General features: G+C 40.9%; 1 protein-coding gene across 6 annotated transcripts in view; it reads left to right on the top strand.

Annotated features, from left to right (window-relative positions):
- Positions 1-941: 941 nt before the first annotated feature.
- Positions 942-24721, top strand: part of BEST3 (bestrophin 3) — a 55904-nt gene continuing 32124 nt past the window's right edge. For 2 of the 6 annotated variants that reach the window (XM_061416496.1, XM_061416501.1), the window contains exons 1-7: positions 942-1131; positions 3009-3190; positions 6412-6506; positions 6969-7202; positions 19673-19827; positions 21779-21856; positions 21966-22118. In XM_061416496.1, the coding sequence (XP_061272480.1) occupies positions 3039-3190; positions 6412-6506; positions 6969-7202; positions 19673-19827; positions 21779-21856; positions 21966-22118 (867 nt within the window). In that variant the 5' untranslated portion in view covers positions 942-1131; positions 3009-3038. The other 4 variants (XM_061416497.1, XM_061416498.1, XM_061416499.1 and 1 more) reach the window with 4 other exon arrangements.

Raw genomic sequence — 24721 nt, forward strand, 5'->3', positions numbered from 1 at the left:
ACATGTTACTTTAGAAGGTTGGAAAACTCCCAAGAATTGACCCTGAAATTATGTATTTCATGATTTAAAGAATGCTGATGAACACTGTCTTTCCAGAAGGGAAGCATAGAAGCATAATCAACCTGAGAGAAGGCATTTTGAATAATTAAAACATGTTTCTAGCGGACCACAGACAGATGAAGTGAAAGGAAGTGTCGGTCGCTCAGTTGTGTCCGATTCTTTGCAACCCCATGGACTGTAGCCCTCCAGGCTCCTCTGTCCATGGGATTCTCCAGGCAAGAATACAGAGTGGATAGCCATTCCCTTATTCCAAGGGATCTTCCCGACCCAGGGATCGAGCCTGAGTCTTCCGCATTGCAGGCAGTCTTTACCATCTGGGCTACCAGGGAAGCCCTCACGGAAGGATAACACATGTAGTGAATCAGTGTGTTATCAGTTTCCATTACTGAATGCCATCATGTGTAATAATTGTCTATGCTATTCTAAAATATACAAACACATCACTCTCAAACATACATGCGTTTTGTTTTTAATAGAAGAGTGTCCTCAACATTCCTCAAATGAGTGAAAATCCTGTTTACGTTCTTGTCTGCCCCAGTTTATGGCTTCACGAGAATTTATTCTCCTTTTAAGCACACACAGACTGTACTAATTCCCGTTTTTGGTTGGTGGAGCCTCTTCAGAGCATGTTAGGGGCAAAGGACTTTCTTCCTTGATCCCAGGATAAGGTCAGAATGAAAATAACAGTCTTAAATGACCCCAGCTCCTTCACGCTACCTCCAACTCATTCAAAGGAGTGCTTTGGGTGGCAGGTGGAGTTATAATTAGAGATTAGAAAAAAAAAAAAAGCCACATCAGCAGCTGTTGCTCCTGTTTGTTCCTGGCTGTGGCTGTCACCAGTGGGCAAACTGGCATAAATAGGCCTTCGCAAGTGGAAAGTCATTTAACCCCTGTCCTTGTCACACTCCAAGTCCTCTCAGTGGCCAGAGAACAGAAAGAAAATCTGACTGTGCATGCGCGGAGGGTGAGCCGAGAGTACAGCCCCAACCCGAAGGCACCTCTGCAGGGGGAGCCTGGAGACTGTCTTCCCTGTCGGAGACGCCGGACACTCCAACCCAAACAAATAGGTTAGTGCGCAGAGTAAACCTATGCATTTTAGCTCTGACCTCTTGTCGATGTGATCTGGGTTTTTCTGACAGAGCTGTAATGGAAGGGTGACTGTTAATTGAGAGTTATTTGAGGACTCATTTAAAACTCCGGTGCCCATGATAACAAATTATGAAATTGGGCTTAATTTATTATGTTCCTCTCCCAACTTTGCTGTACTCATATTAAACAAATAGAAGAGATGAAGATGGAACAATGGAACTGCTTTTGTAACCTGAGTCCCACAAAAAAAGTAATGGCACTTAACTTTTGCCAAAAAGTCCTGTTTTCTTTGTTAAAAATCAGTCATGTTGAAGGCTTAGGTTGGTGATTACAAAAACTACAGCTTCAGAATATAGTTTAAAATTTTCACGTTTTTTTTTTGTTTGTTTGTTTTTAGGGAAATTAGGTAAATGGGAATTAGATTGTTTCTTTACATCTGAATAAAGACAGAAGATGTCCTTGTTGATGGTAAAATGTGTGCCATAAGGTACTATGTATATAAGAAATCTGCTATAGGATTTATCAGTTATGTCTAGTACAGTTCTACCTAAAAATGTCATAATTTCAGCCTAAATAGCTCTGTAGAATCCTCCACATAGATCCTTTCCAAAGCAAAAGGTTTCAAAGAAATTTCATTTTCTATGTGCTACATGTCAGAAAGCTGTAGAGCAGGATTTCCAAATAAAGACCAGCTTCAGGGCATCTTCTCAAAGCCTGAATATTTAGTGTCTTGGTGAAAAGCAATGGGATTCCAGAGAACTCACTGAAAGCTAGGATTTGGGGCCCAGTTCTCATCCTACCTACATCCATGGAACAGATCCAGGTGGAAAGAGTCCTAAATAATGGCCTTATTTTTTTCAGTTCCAAAGAGAAAGTGACCTAAGCATTTTACATGAGACTTTTCAGTGGGAAAATGCACCTTTCTTAGAATCACTGGGGCCTGATGTTTTTTCTACCTTTTGAAGTACACAGAGTGCACTCGGAGCTCCACTAAAGAGACAATTAAATTAAAACCACCAAAAGTAACCCATCAATTAAATTCCCAAAAGGGGCTTGCTTCTCCTGATTTCTGAGAGAGCTGTAACTTCCTTCAAGGAAATTCAAAGGCGAAATAAATGCCTATTTACATACTTTAGCAAATAAAGACCCAAACTGATTTGGGTTTGACTACTGATTTTGAAAATGTCAATGACAAACTGAGAGAGTAGTTTCGAAACATATGCATTACCATATGTAGAATTGGATAGCCAGTGGAAATTTACTGTATGGTGCAGGGAGTGCTCAAATCCAGTGCTTTGTGACAACCTAGAGGGGTGGGATGGGGTGGAGGTGGGAGGGAGGTTCAAGATGGAGGGGACATATGTATACCTGTGGCTGATTCATGCTGATACAACACAAATGTTGTAAAGCAACTACCCTCTAATTTAAAATAATTAAACTTTAAAAAACAGCAAAAAAAGAAAATATCAGTAAATGTAACATGTATCAATACCTTAAATCTTCCCATGGATGCAGAAAATATATGATAGATGATATTACAATGTATTTCATATATCTTATTTAGTCATTCAAATATTTATCGAGTGATAGTCATATAATCTCTAAATAATATTTAGACATGAAGGCAAGCTTAAGATGTCTAATATTACTTTTTCCAGAACTACTCTCCTCCCCTTTTCTACTAAAAGATTTAGCACTGAGGTCGTGGTTATCTCCAAATTCCAAATTGTTTCAAGCTAAGAAAGGCAAATTAGTAAAGAAGACTAACTCGTTGCTGACTAGGATTTCTTTGAGATATAGATTTATGCTCTGTCTTAAACATCGCTTTTTACTTGTGTTTTGTCTTCTTGCTCTTCTAGAAAAACAAACAAACAAACAAACTGTCCAAGATGACTGTCACTTACTCCAGTAAAGTAGCAAATGCAACTTTTTTTGGATTTCATAGGTTACTCCTCAAGTGGAGAGGCAGCATCTACAAACTATTGTACAGGGAATTTATTGTTTTTGCTGTACTTTACACGGCAATAAGCTTGATGTACAGGTACTTTCCTTTGCATGTGTTCTTAAATGGCCATCAAATAGCATATATGAATACAGTCTCAAAAATCCAAGTCCTTTGGTTGCCTCTGACTTTTGCATTATGTAATCTCCTCCTTTGCATGATTCTCTGTCACCCTCTTGTCCCTGGGACTAAGTATCTTAATCCACACCTAACCATTTTTGGGATGTTAAATGGACTCTAACCCATCATGTTTAGGTGGTTCCCATTCCAGCCCCACTTGAACTGGTCGTGATGAAGTATTATTTGTGCTTCAGGAATTTTGCTCCAGGCAAAAAATGAAAGATTTATACTTAGATCCTCACTAAGTGATGATTTTTACCATTCAAAATCATTATTTTTGCCTCTCTGAATGATATCGTTCGAAGTTTGAGTTTATGATTTGACTGCTTGCAGCGACTACTTACATAATTAACATTTTCATAAATAGTGTATACCAGGCAACTTTCCTTCCTTTTTCCTGGAATGACAAAATCTTATCTAAGATGGTGCCCCCAAACTTACCAATATCTCAATTAAAGAAAAAGGCTAAAAACGAATTTATTTTCATCATATCTTCAAAGTTGAAGGCACATTATATTCACAAAAGATGTTTATTCTTTATAACATCACAAACTTTGCCTGTCAGATTGACAGGTAATTTGAGCAACAATACTTCCATGAAATACTTTTATGACTAACAATTATAGTCTTAATAAAATTTTATCAGTATTATAAATGGGAAGCTCCATGAGTTCTTTTAATTAATATTGATTGCACAATTTCTTCTCAGGGAGAAGTTAAAACTTAAAATAGAAAAGTTAAAGGTTTTTGAGGCTGTATTTCCACCTTTTCTGTGCTTATCAGTTTGTTCTTTCCCTTCTGCATACCATGAACAAACTTGCATGTCATTGCTCCCACATGTATTCCTCCTTGCAGTGACAGGACCCCATGTGAAGAAGAGGGAAGTTAATTTGACTGGTTGATAATGACCAAAAGTGAACAGTTATTTTGCTATATATCAAAACTACTGTTCCCCAAAAATGTATATATTGGTATACATTTTGGCAAAATATCTTTAAAAGGGAAGTTTTATTAAAAACCTCTGATGATTTTTTGAATAAATCCTCTAAATACAGTATTATTTTGACAATTTATTTGTATGTCATTCAATCCTTCACAATATCAAATGGTGGAAGACACATGACGTTTCAGGATAATTGTCTCATTCGTTTATTTTTACTAGTGTGTATTTATTGCTGCTACTGCTGGTTAGAATAGAACAGCTCTTAGAGCAGTTGCATCGTAGCCAGAGATGCTCCACTGGGCCTTAATTTTGGCTCCAATGTCTTATTTATTTCCCACAAAACTGTATGCACATATTTTTTCTAAAGACCAAAAAGTGCTTGTGTTTTTAACGATCATCATTATTTCAAGCCATTTTTCATTCTTTAAATTTCGAACGTAAAATCTTATTAAAATAGATCCTTTTATCTTGATCACAGCTCTACCAAGAACTAGGCTGAATCTGTTGAGAAAGTCAGACATGCCCGTAGACAAATATAGACAAATAAAAAAAATGAGTTTCATTCTCATATCCACTAACAATGCTAAAGTTTTTTAATCCCATTATAAGCAAATAGTTATGCTTGTCAAAAAATCATAAGATAGAACCCGAATTCACTAGCTTGATTATCTCTCTTTGTATTTTGGGATACATTTGACAAAATACTTGCTGTAGTACCTTCTAGCTAGTAAAATTTCTATGTGTCTATTAGCTTAATATTTTTTCCTTTGGCCAATTATTAATAGTAACAACCACTTTATTATTGACTGACATTATATACTAAGTGGTTTTATATATCATGTATTCTTTAATCCTCCTAACATCCCTGATACACAGGTATTATTATTATTATCCTCATTTACAAATGAGAAAACTGAGACTCAGAGAGAGTTAAAAATATGCTCAAAATCCAAATCTGTAAGTGGCAGATCTGGGACTCAAACATGGCTCTGTAAGGCTCTATGGTCTGTGCTCTTCACATTTAATTCTCTCTGACCAATTCAATTTGAGTCCCAGAAACCAATCTGGCTGTAACTTGTCATCAGCCTCATCTTGAGAGGCCTATCCACCAGGTGACGCCTTGCCTGTCATCTTTTCTTGACTGTAGAATTTCTGACACCCCCTCCAAAGCTAAGGCTGCATTGGGCACTCCAAGCCCACCCTGAATCCCACACACATCCTTAGCGCCAGCTCCCAGGTCTTCACCAGCAGTCTGTGGCTCACTGTCACCTCATTATCCCTTTGCTTCCTTCCTCAAAGCTCTACTGACCCAAATAGGCCTCTGACATATGCCATAGTGGGTGTTTCCAAGGGAGTCCTGATTCTTTTCGAACAGCTGCATTCACTCATTTATTAAAATTCATCTGCCTTCTTTCCGGATTTCGATCATTATTATTAACCTGCCTTGAGATATCTCTTCTGATTCTGAATCTCCCCCTTGAAACATAAATATCAATAATAGCTCTATTAAATGGATTCATGTTTAACAATACCAGAAAGTGGGTTTCTGTCAGATCTATAATATAAATTTTGATATTTTTATACTATAGAAATAAAAACTCACCACATATAATAAAAATTTCACTTCTAACTGTTGAATCTGTGTTGTTGTTTTATATTTTAAATAACTCTAGGCTTTAAAATAAACAGTTATAACATCCCTTGAGGTATAACACACATAACTAAGAATGTACTGAGTAGAATATTCATGAGAAAGTAAGATCAAGATGTCAAATTCAGGGTTATTATTCAATAATTACTTAATAAGCATATTCCAATAATAAACATAATTAAGACATTCTTTTTTAAGTGCATATGTTTAATAATTGGATAATGTACTCCTTTATGAAGTATTTTGCTCTAAATCCCATGCATTAATCATATAAAAATTTAAAAATATAAAACATTCAAAATAAAATGGATTACTATGTCCCACTGTCTAATGACCAATAACATTTATGTTCTAAAAACATTAGTACTTAAAATGTTCATCAGTTAAAAAGCTTTTGAGATACATCAGCTTAGGTATAAAAGGAAGAGCTACTGCTCCTTTTAAAAAAACTGAGATTATTTTTGCTTGTTTGCAGTGAATGTCACTTGCAAAGCAGGTGCAGAAGTATAATATCATAAAGGGCTGTGCATTTTATTTTTGCTCCAGATTGTTACTTACAGGAGCCCAAAAACGTTTCTTTGAAAAATTATCAATTTACTGTGACAGATATGCTGAACAAATTCCAGTAACCTTTGTGCTTGGTAAGTATAGGTCACACGCAGCATGCAGCCACACAGCTGTCTCCGCGATGGTGATACCAGTGACTCTGCATGGGAGTGTTTCCAAGCTGAGAGGCATGCCTGAAAAGCCACTGCTTGCAATAGAACCAGAATCATCCATAAGGTTTACCTTCAAGACTGCTTTTGCTAAATTAACACCCAACAAGTTTGAGGTAATGATGTGCTCTTGGACAATTAAGCTTTCTCTTTACTAACTCTCCATTTTTTGCCATCAATATGTGAGTTCTAATATCCACTTAGTGTTATGCCATTGCCAGGCACAAATTACTTTTTTTTTTTCTGGAGGGAAAAATCATAAGATATGGATAACTAAATGTTTTTACACCCTGATCTCTAAAAAAGGCTAAAATTCTGCTAAAAGCATCAGTGTCAACAATGTGTCTTCAGTAAGAAATTACTTTACAGTTTCCTGTTATTCTGCAGGCTTTTATGTTACTCTAGTAGTGAATCGATGGTGGAACCAGTTTGTGAATCTGCCCTGGCCAGACAGGCTGATGTTTCTCATCTCCAGCAGTGTTCATGGAAGTGACGAGCATGGGCGCCTGCTCAGGAGGACACTGATGCGCTATGTCAATCTCACCTCCCTGCTCATTTTCCGCTCAGTGAGCACAGCTGTGTACAAAAGGTTTCCAACGATGGACCACGTGGTTGAAGCAGGTATTGTGAATTACTCTTCCTTCCATGGGGCTCCTCTCAACCTTCAAATTTCCTCTGAAAATATCTTTTATTCATCCATTCATTCATTCAAGAAACATTTACTAAATACCTATCCTGTGCCAGAAACAGTCCTAAGAGGCAAAAAATGAATAAGCCATCGTTCTTGCCCTCAAGAAGTTTACTTAGGGGGCAGAGCAAAGGAAACAGCAAACAGTCAACCTCATATTAAGTTGCCAACAGTCATAATATAGTAATATTATCTTACAATCTATAATATGATAATTATCCTATTACATTTTCATATTTCATCATATATCATTTTTAAAGAAATATAAACCATCTGTAATATTATCTTACGTTGTCTAGTACTCTACAGCTTATGCACTTTCACAAACATTATTTCATTTGGACCTCAATAAAACCATGAGAGGTTCAGAGAGGATATGACCTTCCCTGGATCACATTGCTCATTAATGGGAGAGTCAAATTTTCAATTAAGACTCAGAACTCCTAACTTAATACTTTTCCCCAAACATAGCAGACTCTGAAAGGAAATAGCAATGTGGGTTTTCATCTACACAGACTCTGATAAGTGGCAGTAAAAGGCTGCTTCAGTGGAGGTCTGTTGTCTCTTCTGTTCCTCAGAGCAGACGTAGTTTTGCACCTGGGCTCCTGGACACAGGATGCTGAGAACAAATCATATTGAAGGATGGTTCTCTTTGCGGTTAATATTTAGCAAAAGTGAAAGTGATAAGCTGTTAATCAGCCTTCAAGGGGATAAGGATTAAATGAGATCATTGTTGGCAAGTACAGAATAAAAATGGGTTGTTGTGCTGAGTTGTCTTTGATCGATCTGAGAGTATGTTGGAATGTATAAATGAATATATAGTAAACATAGGAACCATGAGATGATTTTGCCTTTATGTTGAGTACAGTCTCAAATTAGCTTTCATTATCCAGTCTCTTTTTCTGAAATGTCCTTGAAAATACATAGTGATATGTATATATATTTTAAGAGTAGCATTTTTGCTTGTTTTTGAAGGTTTGGGAAATTTTTGTTTGGTTTTGTCTTCTCAGATGACAATATAGATAGTGACCAAGAACACAGAGTGAGAGTTCAACTCCTCTACCCTTTACCAGCTTCGTGACCTTGTCTAAGTTACTTTACCTTTCTAATGCTTCAGTTTCCTCATCTATAAAATGAGGTTATAGTGATGTTGTACAACCCTCTGCTCTCATATACCTCCTAGCTTGTTGTGAGGATTAAATAAGATAATATTTGCAGTGTCTAGAAGCTTACTTGGCACATGGTATGACATGCATTCTTGCTTTTAATAATGAAATCATCTAGTGCAAAGTCATAACACAGGCCTTTGATCATTTTAGAAGGAAGAATCATTTGATGTGACATCCCAGGTCTTCCTTATCTATGACCAGGAGGCTGTGAAAGTCAAGATGGAAATAAGGAAGGAACGTAGAGGCTGTTGTGAGGGGTACAGAGCAAGTTGTGAGAAAGTAATGAGTCACAGGGAGAAGGCAATGGCACCCCACTCCAGTACTCTTGCCGGCAAATCCCATGGATGGAGGAGCCTGGTGGGCTGCAGTCCATGGGGTCGTGAAGAGTCGGACACGACTGAGCGACTTCACTTTCAATTTTCACTTTTCACTTTCATGCATTGGAGAAGGAAATGGCAACTCATTCCAGTGTTCTTGCCTGGAGAATCCCAGGGACAGGGGAGCCTGGTGGGCTGCCATTGATGGGGTTGCACAGAGTCGGACACGACTGAAGCAACTTAGCAGCAGCAGCAATGAGTCACAAGGAGTCAGTTACAGAGTCAGATGAAGGGTATAAATGGCCTGGCAAACATACAGGTATATTACAATATAAAACCAGTCAGAATTTAAAGAAAAATTAACTGCCACCCGTCCTCCAAATTTAAAAGTGGAACACTGCTTCAGAATGACCAGGTTGAAAATGCCACTTGATAGGTTAATTTTCTTACTCTAATATCTAAAGGATAGAATGAGATAAGAATTTCAACCTCTGGAAAAAGTTCTAAAACAAATGAGAAAGATTTGGCTCATTCCAAAAGGACGAGTGAGAGCTAAAGTTTACTCGGATGGATAAAGGTGTCTCTAGTTCTGACGCATCCTTGGAAAGAAGAGGGCACATTCTGCCAGGAATCGGGACTCCAGGCCCAATTCTCAGAGCAGATCTCCTCCTCTCAACGTCACCTTCATATTAACAGCAAGTGGGGAGGTGGCAGGGCAGCTGGCAAAGGAGCCCCTTTTGGGACCCCAAGTCAGACATGAGCTCAACGAGGCCTGAGTTGTTCTCAGGTCTGAGGGGCAAGTAGAAATTGTGAGATGAGTGGGAGAATGATGTTTAACGATGTGAATTCATTTCTTTTAGGTGCACTGTTCATAACACCAATGCTTACTCATTATCAGACTTACACAAATGCCTGTTTTGGTTACTTGCATCCACCCTCTCCCCCTTTCCAAGACATTCAGAATACTCCAATACTTCTTTCTCTCCAACCGCCAGGACCCCAACCATTCCAAGGGCGTATGAAATCATTTGCTCCTTGATGTGCATTTAAACAAGTATGTCTCAAGGTATGATCTGCAGACCCATGGGCCCTTTGCACCTTGAATAACTTGAGTTGTTTATTTAAAATGCAAACTCCTGGCCCCTGCCTCAGACCTAGTGAATCAGAACCATGGAAGGCCTGGGAAATCTGCATTTAAACATGCTCTGGTGCTGCTTTGTTTATACACTGGAGTTTGAGAAGTTCTGAGTCTTTTCTGAGATGCTTATGTTTTAATCCTTTTTCTCACCCCTGGGGTAAAAAGCTTTGGCATTCACCAACTAATTCATTACTAAAAACAAAGCTGTAACAGTTAATAAAAGGGTGAATTCAAGGTTTCGACCATGCTAGAGGCTTCAGGATTGTAGGGTGGCTTTGGGCAGCAGTTTGCTCAGAGGCCATCATCTAGGGCAGCAGTCCCCAACCTTTTTGGAACCAGGGACTGGTTTCATGGAAGATAATTTTTCTATGGACTGATGGGGTGGGGGGTGCTTCGAGGTGATTCAAGCTCATTACATTTATTGCTCACTTTATTTCTATGATTATTACATTGTGATATATAATGAAATAATTATACAGCTCACCATTTTGCAGAAACTGACAGGAGGCAGAGCTTAGGCATTAACACGAGTGATGGGGGCGCTATACAGATGAAGCTTCACTCACTCCCTTGCTGCTCAGCTCCTGCTGTGCAGTCCGGTTCCTAACAGGCCACAGGCCAGTACCAGTCCATCACTCGGAGGTTGGGGACCCCTGATCTAGGGGACCTGAAATTGACGTGCCTGGACACAGCAAGCATCATTCTCACTTTGGGTTTTTGGTTAGTTTGTGTGAAGAGTCTAAAGGAGGAGGAGAAGTGAGGGAGATAGGAGGGGGGCTAAAGCCTTTGCAATGCACTCTGGGGTCATAACTAATTCTCTCAGTGTAAAGGTCTCTACTACTCTTTTTCACTCACAAGTGTTTTCTCAAAAGGCAGGAAAAGGGGTGGTGGATCAGCATGTGCCCACAGGAACACCAGGTTTACATATTATGTGGTCGGGCAAAGGTTCGAGCCACTGCCTTCCAAGCTGGGGCAGATGCTTCGGAGATAGGGTCCCTCCTGGCTGCCCCACTGCCGCCCACGTGGGGGGCAGCCTCTCTGTCAGTTGGTGGAACAGACTTCCCAGACCTCCTGCTCCTTTCCCTAACAGAGAGGGCTGACTCAGTCTGCGCGTGGAGTTGGCTTCCAGGCTCTCCCAACCGGGCACATGTCTCCTCTTCTCTGTCTGTCCTTGGCCTGTGCCAACATTTCTGGGAAGAACAGGAAGTTCAAGCATGGCAGAAAATGTTTGGCAGACTCCCTGAGCACAGAGCCAGGACACCTGCTCCGCCTGAGGGCAGAGAGGGCTGGTAGTAGAAACAGGGCCCCCTAAGGAGAGGTGACAAAGCAGGGGGGCACAAAAGCCTCAGTGGACTTCCCCACATAAAGCCACCTGTCAGGGAAGTAAATGTTCTCAAACTTAAATCAGTATTGCCAAAACTGCAGATCCTAAGATAATACCCCCAGCAATTCAGTAGGTCTAGGGTGGGGTCTAGGAATGAGCATATTTAACAAGCTTCTGGAGACTTTGAGGCAAGAGGGGGTCTCTGGATCACACTCTGAGAAACAGTGGACTTCAGGGCAATGGCAGTTTCCTTCCATCCTCTTTGTATTGCTTCAGGGAGGGTCCCTGTCACAAAGATTCAGGACTAGCAGGAGAAAAAGAGGGAGAGGGTGGAGAGAATGAAGATCAGCATTTTCTTCTGAAGCATTTGGCTTCACTAGTGCTGATTGTTGAAGCAGTCTGAGCACAGGTTGGAAAAGAATTTCCAGACAGAGTATTTTAGAAGACAGAATTTACTGAGAACAAAGGACTGAGGTAGTAAGGAGCCCTGCAAAGACAGCAGGCTGCCTTCCTGACAGACCAGGAAGAGCTGACACAGGGAGAGCAGAGTGAGACATGCTGTTAGGACAGCGCACCAGCTTGAGGGAGAGCAGACCTCTTACATGGGCTTGTGGCAAGTTTTTATGGCCTCGGGACAAAGAAAATTCCTATGGAAAGGGGTGGTCATTGGTTGAGGGTCTTTTGGGTCTCCACCTTGCCTCATATGGAGCTGGGAGCTGGCCAGTTAGGGACAGAATGGCTCACGACAAACAGGATGGCATAACTCACAACAAACAGGATGGCTCATGCCAGTGGTTGCCGTGGAACTTGACCAATTCTGGAAATATTGCCCTAAGACCCCAGCCAGGGGCTCCACACCTGTGGACTAGGTCATTCACCTGCTGGTCCCTGAATATTCCTTGCCGTTAAGTTGGACACTCAAGTTACATTATTCCAGGAAATTAGAAGAATCATTATTCTGGGAAGTACATAAACTTTGATGTTACATTTCCCAAATCATAAATTAAAAGTTCTTTATGCTCCCATGAAAATAGAAACATAGCAATCGAATGCAAAAAAACTGTTTATTATGCCAAAAGTTCCCTGCACTGGTCCATTTTCAAACATTTATTTGCCAGAGGAGCTGCAACCCAGGAGCCTCTGTTATTTTCCCTCTTGGCTACAAACCTACCCTGGAAAATTCCAGTCATTTCAATCACCTGCCCTGGAAGATGTCATTCATTCCGAGTCAAGTCAGTGGCTCAATTCCAGATCTTTGCCAATTTAAGTGATGGCCTTAATTGGGTTTATGTTACGGTGAGACTGAATCAAAACATTTTATCTGGAGTTTCGCAGTGATCAGGAGAAGAAAACATTTCCCTTCATAATTACTTACCAGAAGTACAAAAATAGGTAAAGGGAAATGGTATACATTCCTCTAAAAGAAACAGTACTAAATCTGTTTGCTAAATCTGTCATGCGTTTGCTCATTTAACAAAGATTTATTGAGTGGATACAGTACACTGGGGCTTCCCAGGTGGCACTATTGGTAAAGAAGCCGCCTGCCAATGCAAGTAGGAGATGCAGATTCAATCCTGGGTCAGGAAGATCCCCTGGCGAAGGGCATGGAAACCCACTCCAGCATTCTTGCCTGGAGAATTCCATGGACTGAGCAGCCTGGCAGGCTACTGTCCAAAGGGTCACAAAGAGTCAGCCACAGCTGAAGCTTCTTAGCACGCACACAGATAGTGTGCCAGGCCTTGTGCTGAGCACTGGAGCACAGCTGAAAGCAAGTGTGGGTATGGCCCCTGTCCTCAACTGTCAGTAAAGATTACTACAAATCTTTTCTTCTATGAATCATTTTCGGAAAGAAGCACAAATACATTTACAGTTGAAATTCACATCACTGCATTGCATTTAGGTTTCTCTGAAAAAGTTTCCTTCTGTGCATGGTAGCCTGTAAGAGTGGTTAAAAGACAATAAAATTTAGGGAAAGGACACTTCTGTTTTCTCAAAGGCCTGGAATCTTAACATGAAGTTCCTTGAGCTTCTGCTCTGATGAGAGAGAGCCCGTGAACATCCCATCAAAATTTTTAGTGACATGTATGGTTAACAGGCATAAATACAATCGAGTAAGCTCTCAATTATCAAATGATTGTTGAGATAAAAATTCTAACTCTAGATGCACTGACTGGAAGCCTAGCCCCACACTTAGGTCATTTAATCTGTGATCTTCTCCCACTAAGTAAAATAGAATAGATTTTGTGTAGTATTGACTTTCTGCCCTGTGGTCTGCTGTTCGCATTTATCTGGATGCATTCTGTGGTGCTGGGGCTCCCTGGTCTCTCTGAAATTTCCCATTGTTCTGTGCTACAGGAGACATGATCAAGGGACAGTGGTATTCACGGCTGTGCCAGTTTTTACTCTGTTGGCTGAACTTTAACAGTCTGAGTCAGTTACGCCTATAGTCTCACATGATGAGCCCAGAACAGACTGAATGTCATCTTGTGAGTGAAACTTGACTCACCTATGCACACTGGATCTACATGAGACAGAAAGAGCACACGTCCTTGAATTAACACCATGGATGGGCAGTCTCGGCTCAGTGTTCGAAGGCTCTCACAGCTCTGTTTGGGCTTCCTTTGTGGCTCAGCTGGTAAAGAACTGGCCTGCAATGTGGGAGACCTGGGTGGGAAGATCCCCTGGAGAAGGGAAAGGCTACCCACTCCAGTTTTCTGGCCTGAAGAGTTCCGTGGACTGTATAGTCCATGGGGTTGCAAACAGTCAGACACGACTGAGCGACTTTCACTTTTCACAGCTCTGTTTTAGGAGTTAAATCAAGGCTCGTCAATCATGTACCTCTCAAAGGATGACCATAGATCACGACATTCAGTGAATTATCAAGGGTGCTTATTTAAATTACAGCTTCTGAGACAGCCTATGAATCTGACTCTCTGGAGTTTGGGAGCCAGAAATCCACTTCTAAACAGGCTCCCCAGAAGCACTGTGTTTGACCCAGACCAAGGAAGCCAAAATGTCCAGCTTGCTGTGTGATTCTGCACTAGATGGAGTTGTTCTCAAACTTTGTTATAAGATAGAATCACTAGGGATCTTTTAAAAATACTGATGCCTGGCTCACATCCCCAGATTTTAACATTCAATAGTTATATGGTGTAACCTGGGCATTGGGAGTTTTTAAAGCTCCCTAGAACATTCTACTGTGCAGCAAAGTCTTGCACCAGAGCACATCTATTAATTCCTCCAACTTTATCTGCAAATTGTCTCAGATCAATTTACCCAACGCAAATGGAATTCTGGGCCACATGGAGAGGCTAGGAGTTGAGAGCACTGATTTTGTGAATGGTATTTCCAGTGAGTCATGTGTAGAAGGCAGTGAGCTACCAAATAGGATACTAATTTAGAGACAGGAATATGGCAGACTAGAGATGTTTTGCTCACATTAGGAAAATAGAGGAGTTTCTGTCTGTGTTCAGCATTGCTACCCCAGAAACTGACTTTACTCAACCATATCCTATCTCAGGCTTTTCAAATTGTGGGTTGTAACTTATTCTTGGGTTCTTAAATCATTTTAATGGCTTGGAGCCAGCATTTTTATGTAATGGAATGGAACAGAGCAGAAAAATCAAGGGGCACCTCATCCAGAAAAGCCAAGAATTGTTTTGGGATATCTTTCTTTCTGTGGTTCATAGAGAAAAAAAATATGTCTGAATACTGCCTTCCACAATGCCTTCACACTGTGATTACATCTCTCTCTCAGTCGCATTTTGCCTTCTTTTGGTTTTCCCAGTTGACAGGGATTTCTGAACTTCTACCATTGAATTTAAAGAACAGCTGCAGCTGAATCTGGCGGCTTCATTCCATTCATTTGGAAAGCACAGAGAGGAAAATGAATCAGGCTCATTGCAATGCTTCCGAAGAAGTCACCTCTCTGAGAACAGCTGAGATGCTGAATGCACAAGTTACTCTTTCAGAAAGAATTGGCAATAAACCCTGCTAAAAGTTTTGAGAAGCAGAGCTCTTAGCTCTTCTCTTAATAGAGCCTGACGGGCATGCTCTGCTTTAAAGGCAAAAGACATCTGCCTCAGCTGCAACCAAATCTGCAACTGCTGGAATACTGTTGATTTATGGACTTAATTGGTCCTTTGGTTTGAAAGCAATAAAATTTTGCCTTAAAGTAGCAGATCCTCAGAAAAGGCAACGGCACCCCACTCCAGTACTCTTGCCTGGAAAATCCCATGGATGGAAGAGCCTGGTAGGCTGTAGTCCATGGGGTTGCGAATAGTCAGACACGACCAAGCGACTTCACTTTCACTTTCATGCATTGAAGGAAATGGCAATCCACTCCAGTGTTCTTGCCTGGAGAATCCCAGGGACGGGGGAGCCTGGTGAGCTGCCGTCTGTGGGGTCGCACAGAGTCGGACACGACTGAAGCAACTTAGCAGCAGCAGCAGCAGCAGATCCTTCTCCATTGAGCCACAATTCAAGTCACAAGAAAATACAAACGTGTGTGTGTGTGTGTGTGTGTGTGCATGCGTGCTAAGTCACTTCAGTTGTGTCCTATGGACTATAGCCCGCCAGGCTCCTCTTTTCAAGGGATTGTTCAAGCAAAAATACTGGAGTGGGTTGCCATGCCCTCCTCCAGGGGATCTTCCCCACCCAGAGATCAAACCCATGTCTCTTATGTCTACCTGCATTGGCAGGCGGGTTCTTTACCACTAGTGCCCCTGGGAAGCCACTGTATGTGTGCATAATTGTATATCTATCTATCTATCTATATATATTTTTTTACTCTGATTTGAAATATTAAAAAGTGTTCTTTGGGATAAGCAATACGAAAATTGCTGAGCAGAGCTGAACTAGCCAAAAAACCAGAAGGAAAAGAGATAGAAAGAGAAATTCAAGCCAGATGCAATAGCAAGATAAAATAGCAATGTTAGGAGTGTGGATAGGGTCTGAGGAGATGTGGCATGAAGATAGATATGTGAAGGAGACAGGGTAACGTGAGGATCACCCAACTGATGGTATTGCCAAACTGCAGCAAATCCGTACCTGTGGTGAACATAGCCTTAGAGACGAGGATAATGACCACATTCTGAAAATATCATTGATCTCTGGTTAAAATGGTCTGAAGCACTGATGAGGATAGCATTCCATTTAATAACAAATGCTCTCTGAATTGATTTCACTAACGATCTAGACTTTTCTTTCAAGGGACCAGTAACTCAATTTCCAAAGATAGGGTTACTTTGTATAAGATGTATAACCCTGCAGGAAATAATAAAAATTATTCTGCCTGTATACTCTTGGAGGACACATTAGTGTCTGGTTCGTTTTTCACAGCACCTAGCAAAGTGCTCAGTACATTTGGACTGAACATTTAAACCCCCTGCTTTCCTAACTCTACATGTCGCTTTTCAACCGATGGGTTTGCTACACGACAGGGATGGGGGGAGGGTGGTACCTAACTCTTGCTTTAGCGTTTGCATTAAATAATTCCTCACTCTGCATATTTTCTTCTGCTAAGAAGCCAGAAAGGACTTGCCAGCACAATTTGATCCGTATTCCTGAATAAAAAATAACCAGAGGTCAAATGACAGAGATTTCAGCCAAGTATACACATGCGGTCATTTTTGAAAACTGCAGTATAAATCCCAAGACTGTAACTGTTAGACAATTGATATGAAATGTCTGAGAATAGGCTTCCAGGGAAAGGGTGAAAGGTTGCGGTAGGTCTTTAAGCACAGAGCCAAGACAGGTCGTCTATTGACTTCTTATCATTAGATTTAATCATACTCTGTAAGTCTTTTAAAACAAAAACCCAAATGGATTATCTAGATCATGCAACAACTTTGAAATGCACTGAGAAACAAGACAAGAATTCTCAGGCTCATTCTTATTTTTGACCACCAGAAAGAGTTCAGTTCCCCTGGCCTGGGCAGACTTTTCAAAGCTAATGTAAATAACCTGAGTATTATCTAAAACTAGTCTTTTGTTGGTAAATACTCGTCTTGTAATTGTTACTCTGTTTATTTCAAACTGAGTTAACAGAATCTTCATTCAGTGAGAAAGTGATTTTTCAAGCATCGCTATCGTTCAGAATTTCCTGCAGAGATTTATAAACATGCAACTGCCTGGACCCAATTCATTAGATCACTCAGGAAGATTTAAAAGTATGCTTACCCCTGGACCTTACTCTAGACCAATTGAATCAACACCTCTGGGGATAAGGCAAAGGCACTGGTATTTTCTAAAAGGCATTTGGGCTAAGACACAGGCACATGAGACTGTAAGGTGCAACACTGGGTCAGGGATCTTGCCCTAAAGGTCTCAGGGACACAGGAAGGAAGGAGAGGGTGGGATGAATTGAGAGGGCAGCACTGACATTTGTATACTGCACATGTATAATAGCTAGGGAGTGGAAAGCTGCTCTGCAGCGCAGGGAGCTCAGCTCGGTGCTTTGTGACAACAACTTGAAACTCTGTTCAGAAGAAGACTAGTTGTGTAAGATATTGTACAATGCTAACTAGAATGCAGCCATTAAAAAGAATGATTCTGCACTCCAGATCTTAACAAAAAAAATCTCCAAGATATAACTTGAAAAAAAGAAGCAAATGGCAGACATGTATGGAGTATAAAGTCATTTGTGTTTTTAAAAATTTGGCCTGTATGAAATCTGTGACACTTCTCCAGAAATATACAAAATAACCTGGTTGTAGTGATTTCCTTCAGGGAGGGAAACTGGTTGGTTGGGAAAATGAGACTTACTTTCCCCATTAATATTTCTTTAGCCTGTTAGGATTTTTGTGCCCACTGAACTATGCAATCGAATTAAAAAAAAAAAAAAAGGTCAAGTGTAAACAGTAAGCTTTTGAAGCACATATTTATATGAACAAACCTTTTTACATAGTAGACATTCCATAAATGTTTGTTAATAAATAAACCTGCTACCTTATTATTCCTCTCTTATTATTCAAGTCTCTTCTTTCGGTGTGCAGGCAGTGGAGGATGAGTAAAGTTTCACATAATATGTTATGTGTTAGCACTTCCTGAGTGTTATTTATGTGCAAAGTGTTATGTTAACCTCTTGGCATATGTTCCCCATCTCAGGTACTTCTACAACATCCTTGTGAAGTAGACATTATTATCTCATTTACACATGAGAAAACAGGCTCAGAGAAGTCACTGAAAGCTGAAGCAAATTGTGTTATGCACACACACACGTACATACACACATACACACATGGAGACACACAAAATCAAAGAAAAGCTTTTAAAGTATATGCAAAATGCTGTAGGGACTGTGAAGATAATATGCCTTTTGCCCTCCCAAAGGGTCTTAGCAGGGGAAACATTTGTGTCTAACACGACCATAACATGAGGCAAGAGAGAGCCCCATGGTGATTTGAAGGGGAAAGGCAGAAGGAATCAAGGAAGGCTTCTCAGAAGAGAACCTGGTTAATTAGGTGTTTGAAAAGAAGCATCAGAAGGAAAAGTCATGCGACTCACCTGTTGGGCAAAACTATAAGTGCTTTGTATACATTATCAACTTTTATTCTTTAAATCTGAACAATTCTAAGTATTCCTGTTCTCAATTTTACCAAACCCTAAAGAAGAGACATTCCCTTGATGTCCTAGTCCACATTTAATGTCACCTTGCTTCCTATTGGCACTACGATCACACACACACACACACACACACACACACACAGAGTTATATATCAGTATATAAGGCAATGTTTGTAAGCAGTCCTTACAGAGGTAAATAGTCCTTTTCTCTAATACAAGTAAAAACTACTTGAGACAGGTACCGCATTATTTTTTATTTCTTGAATATCCCCCATTCTATGCTCACATAGTAGACGCTGAAATATTTAGGGTAAGATATTAATGCTAACGGAGAAGGCAATGGCGCCCCACTCCAGTACTCTTGCCTGGAAAATCCCATGGACGGAGGAGCCTGGTAGGCTGCAGTCCATGGGGTCGCTAAGAGTCGGACACGACTGAGCGACTTCACTTTCACTTTTCACTTTCATGCATTGGAGAAGGAAATAACAACCCACTCCAGTGTTCTTACCTGGAGAATCCCAGGGAAGGCGGAGCCTGGTGGGCTGCCGTCTATGGGGTTGCACAGAGTTGGACAGGACTGAAGCGATTTAGCAGCAGCAGCAGCAGCATTAACGCTATGGGGCTTCCCTGGTAGCTTAGATAGTAAAGAATCCACCTGCGATGCAGGAGACATAAGAGATGCCACTTCAATCCCTGGGTCAGGAGGATCCCCTGGAGAAGGAAACGGCAACCCACTCCAGTATTCTTGCCTGGAGAATCCCATGGACAGAGGAGCCTGGCAGGCTACAATCTATGGGGTCACAAAGAGTAGGACACGACTAAGCAACTAAGATAAACATTAATGTTAAATCAAGTCTGTATAACCTATCTCTTTTTACTTTGTGTAAAGGTTTTATGACAGCAGATGAAAGAAAATTATTCGACCACCTCAAATCTCCTCATCTGAAATACTGGGTTCCATTCATTTGGTTTGGAAATCTCGCAGCTAAAGCCCGGAAGGAAGGTAGAATCAGAGACAGTGTTGATCTTCAATCACTGATGACTGTAAGTATATTGCAAACATCAGTTAAAAGATACGACTCAGACACCAACAGGGACTTGGATGTAAAAGGCTGGACCTGGACGAGTCTGCTTTGTTCAATCCTGGTTCCAAAGGAACCAGAAAGACTGGGCTAGGATTAGAACCTCAAATGCAGGAGGAGAATATAACACAGTTTTAACTGAAGTTGATTGGAGGTGGTTGCTTAGAGGCTGTTTTAAGCAGAAGTAGGCTTTGTAATGAATGTTGAGTTTTAAGCCAACTTTTTCATCATTCATTATAAAGCCTACTTTGAACTATGGTTTTGGAGAAGACTCTTGAGAGTCCCTTGGACTGCAAGGAGATCCAATCAGTCCATCCTAAAGGAAATCAGTCCTGAATATACATTGGAAGGACTGATGCTTAAGCTGAAACTCCAGTACTTTGGGCACCTGATGCAAAGAACTGACTCATTTGAAAAGACCCTGATGCTGGGAAAGATTGAAGATGGGAAGAGAAGGGGACAACAGAGGATGAGATGGTTGGATGGCATCACTGAGTCAATGGACTTGAGTTTGAGTAAATTCTGGGAGTTGGTGATGGACAGGGAGGTCTGGCATGCTGCAGTCCATGGGGTCGCAAAAAGTTGGACTCGACTGAGCAACTGAACTGAACTGAATTGAAGGCTTTATAATAGGCTTTCCTGGTGGCTCAGACAGTAAAGAATCCACCTGCAATGCAGGAGATTCAGGTTCAATCCCTGGGTCAGGATGATCCCCTGGAGTAAGAAAGTGGAAACCACTCGAATATTCTTAGCTGAAGAATTCCATGGATGGAGGAGCCTAGTGGGCTTCAGTCCATGGGGTCAAAAAGAACTGGACAGAACTGAGCCACTAACACACACAGGCTTTGTAATAGGCTCTACAAGAAAATGTTCCTTGATTGATCAGCAATGTCTGCAAAGGGCTCGGAAGGTCCTGGCACCCAAGAGGCATATTTGCCATCCCTAACTCCAGGATTCTGGACCTAAATCCCCAGTCAGTTCCCCCAAATTGTAATATCCCAAAGTTAATCCCCTGGAGGAGGAAATGGCAACCGACTCCAATATTTTTGCCTGGAGAATCCCATGGACAGAGGAGCCTGGCGGGCTACAGTCTGCCAGTTCACTAAGAGTCGGACATGACTGAAGTGACTTAGCAAAGTTAATCAGCTTTCCAGATGACCCAGGAAACAAAGCTGTGTTTTCATTAAATGAAATAATACTGAATGCATTTGAGAAACAAATTTATAGATGGGCTAGATAGATTTGTGCCATGACAGTCTCCTGCCTTCATTAGGCTAAAAGGAGTGAATGATTTTAAAATAGCTCCCAAATTACATATACTCTTTCTCAGTCTTAAATAATAACTTGTGTTCAGTAGAGAAAAAAGAAATCAATGGATCTCAATCCTTTCTGCTTTAACAGAGATAGATTTTCTATCAATAGAAGTATTCTAAAGTGGTCCTTTGTTGGGGGAAAAGGCATAGATGTATTTAGGCTTTTTTCTAAGATCTTCAGTAAGCATGTTTTCAAAAAAGAGGAAACAAAAAATAACCTGCTCTCCACATAATTTAGAAATGATTTTTTTGAAATATTAACTACTGCATTTCCACCACCCCTTTGGGACTATAAATATATAGTGGGAAATTATGAATTCAATAGAGTAGGGGATATTTCTATACCATCCTGATTTATCTTTATATTTTTTTAAACTGTACTTATCCCTTTTGCACATCATTGAATGATGTCATTAGCTTGTCATTTTCAAAATTTTCCTTTTGGAGTGGCCTTCAAAACCAATTTCTAGTCTTTCGAAGTCATGATCATTATTTTATAGGTGTATTTCTAAAAGCCACAGCCATATTCTGAATCCTAGTAAATGTTATTTACCACACCTATCATCTTAGTAAATCGTGCTTTATCTATTTCTGGCTTAGGAAATGAACCGATTTCGCTCCTGGTGCAGCCTCTTATTTGGTTATGACTGGGTTGGGATTCCGCTGGTTTACACCCAGGTATCAAATCCTTGGCATGTGATTTTTTCTTTCCATTGCCCACTTTGGCATGCTGGCTCTCTCGGGGCAGCCAGGACTGTGCTCTCAGTAGGGTTTCTCTCTGTTTCAGGTGGTCACGCTGGCTGTCTACACCTTCTTCTTTGCTTGCCTGATTGGACGCCAGTTTTTGGATCCCACCAAAGGCTATGCGGGACATGACTTAGATCTTTACATTCCAGTCTTCACTCTCCTACAATTCTTCTTCTACGCAGGATGGCTCAAGGTAGCCAACAGTCTCCATGCCTGAGACCCTCCTACAGTCTAGGTCCTGTTCCAAACTCTGCACACTGATCCCTTACTGAATCACTCATTCATGAGTGACTCCAAGGTAGATTTAACATTTAATAGCTGAGATATTACTATTTTTCAACTGGGAGTTCAAGTGGCAGGGATGTGGTGAGTATTGTACTGCAGAGCTCATTTATGCAAAGACGTTACTCTTTTATGGCATTGATTGTGTTAAGTCTTTGTGTGCTCTCACTAGGATTATGACAATGTAATTAAAGTATTAAGTATACCTGCATTGATATTTTATACCACAACAAGTGACTAGGCAGAGTAAAAGAAAGTAAATAAGAAGTCTTGTATCTCAGACTTAAGCATGATTATTATATTTTTATCTTGGTTCTGGGCTTCCCAGGTGGCCCAGTGATAAAGAATCAACCTGCAATGCAGGAGATGTGGGTTCAATCTCTGGGTCAGGAAGATCCCCTGGAGAAGGGAATTGTCACCCCACTCCAGTATTCTTGCCTGGAAAATCCCATGGACAGAGGAGCCTGACGGGCTACAGTCCATGGCTTGAAAAGAATCAGACACAATTGAGCGACTAAACAATCTTGACTCTGCTCAACTCTAAATAGTTAGCTTCTATTCCCTGAAATCCCACTAGCTGCCCCACGACATTAAACGCATTCCATTTTCAAAACCAGAACTGAGACTCGTAGGAATTCATCGGAATCAAAACCAGAAACACCAAGATTAATGGCAACATGTGGTTTGCCAGGAAATTAAAAGCAGGTCAGAGCAATGAAAAGAACTAGTCCAATCATCAGCATTAAATTTTATTTGTTCCCACCACCATCTCTCTTCCACCCCAATGTATGTAACAACATCAGAAACCTGATTCTTCCTTCTCTTTAGTATGTGACAGAAAAAGGTCAAAGATTATGACTTCTTTAAGGTAACTGAAATCTAAGGACAGTTTGAAGATAACTTTAATAAAGTAGAATTTCAAATGTCTGACCTTCCAAACAGCCACATGTCGACATGCACATCCAGGCCTTCCATGCTGTCGCAGCCTTTTCCCTGCAGACGCCTTTACTTTCATTGGTTTGAATCTTAACCAGGAAAAAAATAAATATGTTGGCATTTCAAGTTACCCTCCAAAGAGTAAAGGCATTTCCTTTACAAATGGCAAAAACATTTTTAACCAGATGACAGTGAGTGGATTATTTTTACCCACTTAAGACAAAGAGCAAGAGAGACTAACAGCTCTCATTTCTCATTAGAGAAAAAGTACACTCTATCTTTATAAACAGATGCTAAGTCACTTCAGTCGTGTCCGACTCTGTGCGACCTCATAGACGGCAGCCCACCAGGCTCCCCCGTCCCTGGGATTCTCCAGGCAAGAACACTGGAGTGGGTTGCCATTTCCTTCTCCAGAAAATCGCCACTACTGGCCCAACACTTGATCCTCAATCATTCTGGTCTTCTATTGTCCTTTTGCCTGAGTTGTGCTGAGCTTTTTATTCTTCATTTTGTGCCCATGTGAAGTGTTCAGCCAGGCTGGAAGGAACAGTCAGCAGTTCCTGCCTTCTGAAGTGCTCTCTAATATATTAACCTTCTTGGGACTTCCCTGGTGGTTCAGTGGTTAAGACTCCTGCCTACACTGCAAGGGACATGGGTTTGATCCCTGGCCAGGGAACTAAGATCCTGCATGCTGTGCAGAGTGGCCCCCCAAAAATAAAATATTAACATTCTTTTCCTTTATAAAATATTTTTGAAGGCAAAATATGAAAAGAAAATCTTAGCTCTATTGACAGGCGACTCTAAGAGAAGGGAGTTTTCCCATCCAGTGGATTGTAAGTCAATTTCTAAGCTGTTTTGTCTTGACCATTCTAATAGTTATAAATACTGAAGTGTAGAAAACCCAGCTTAACCTTATGAACAGTCTATTACTCAGTTATTTGCTAGAAACGGAGCCTCAAAGTGAGTAAAGGCTATCGTTGTGACAGGCTATCAAAATCATGGATATCATTTTGGTAGTTAAATGTAGACTGTAATACTATATGTAGGACTGATATCAAAAAAGTGAAATTCTGGATGTAACAAAAGTATTTTCAGGATCCATCCAGTGGCCCATTTTATTTAAAGAAAACCCCAGGCAAAAATAGGCTTCCCAGGTTGGAATCCCTGGGTTGGGAAGATTCCCCTGGAGAAGGGAATGGCAATCTACTCCTGTATTCGTGCCTAGAGAATCCCATGGGCAGAGGAACCTGGAGGGCTAAAGTCCATAGGATCACAAAGTGTCAGACATAACTGAAGCGACTTAGCACGCATGCTCGCACCAGGCAAGAAAGGGTAGATAACCCCTTGGAACTTGCATTCACAGACTCTTTCATGGATATTGCTGTGCAGCTGACTGATCCAGGCACCAGCCCTGCCAGGCTGTCCCTTAGAACAGGGGGCTATCCTTCCCTATCCGTGGTTCTCAATAATGGCCACACAATCAAATCTCTTGGGAGCTCTGCTCACTACTGATGCCTGGCTCAGCTTCACATCCATTAAATCAGAATCTCTGAGGGAAGGACCTAGCCATCAATTTTC

Source organism: Bos javanicus, chromosome 5 (genome assembly GCF_032452875.1).
Source record: "Bos javanicus breed banteng chromosome 5, ARS-OSU_banteng_1.0, whole genome shotgun sequence".
NCBI lineage: Eukaryota > Metazoa > Chordata > Mammalia > Artiodactyla > Bovidae > Bos > Bos javanicus.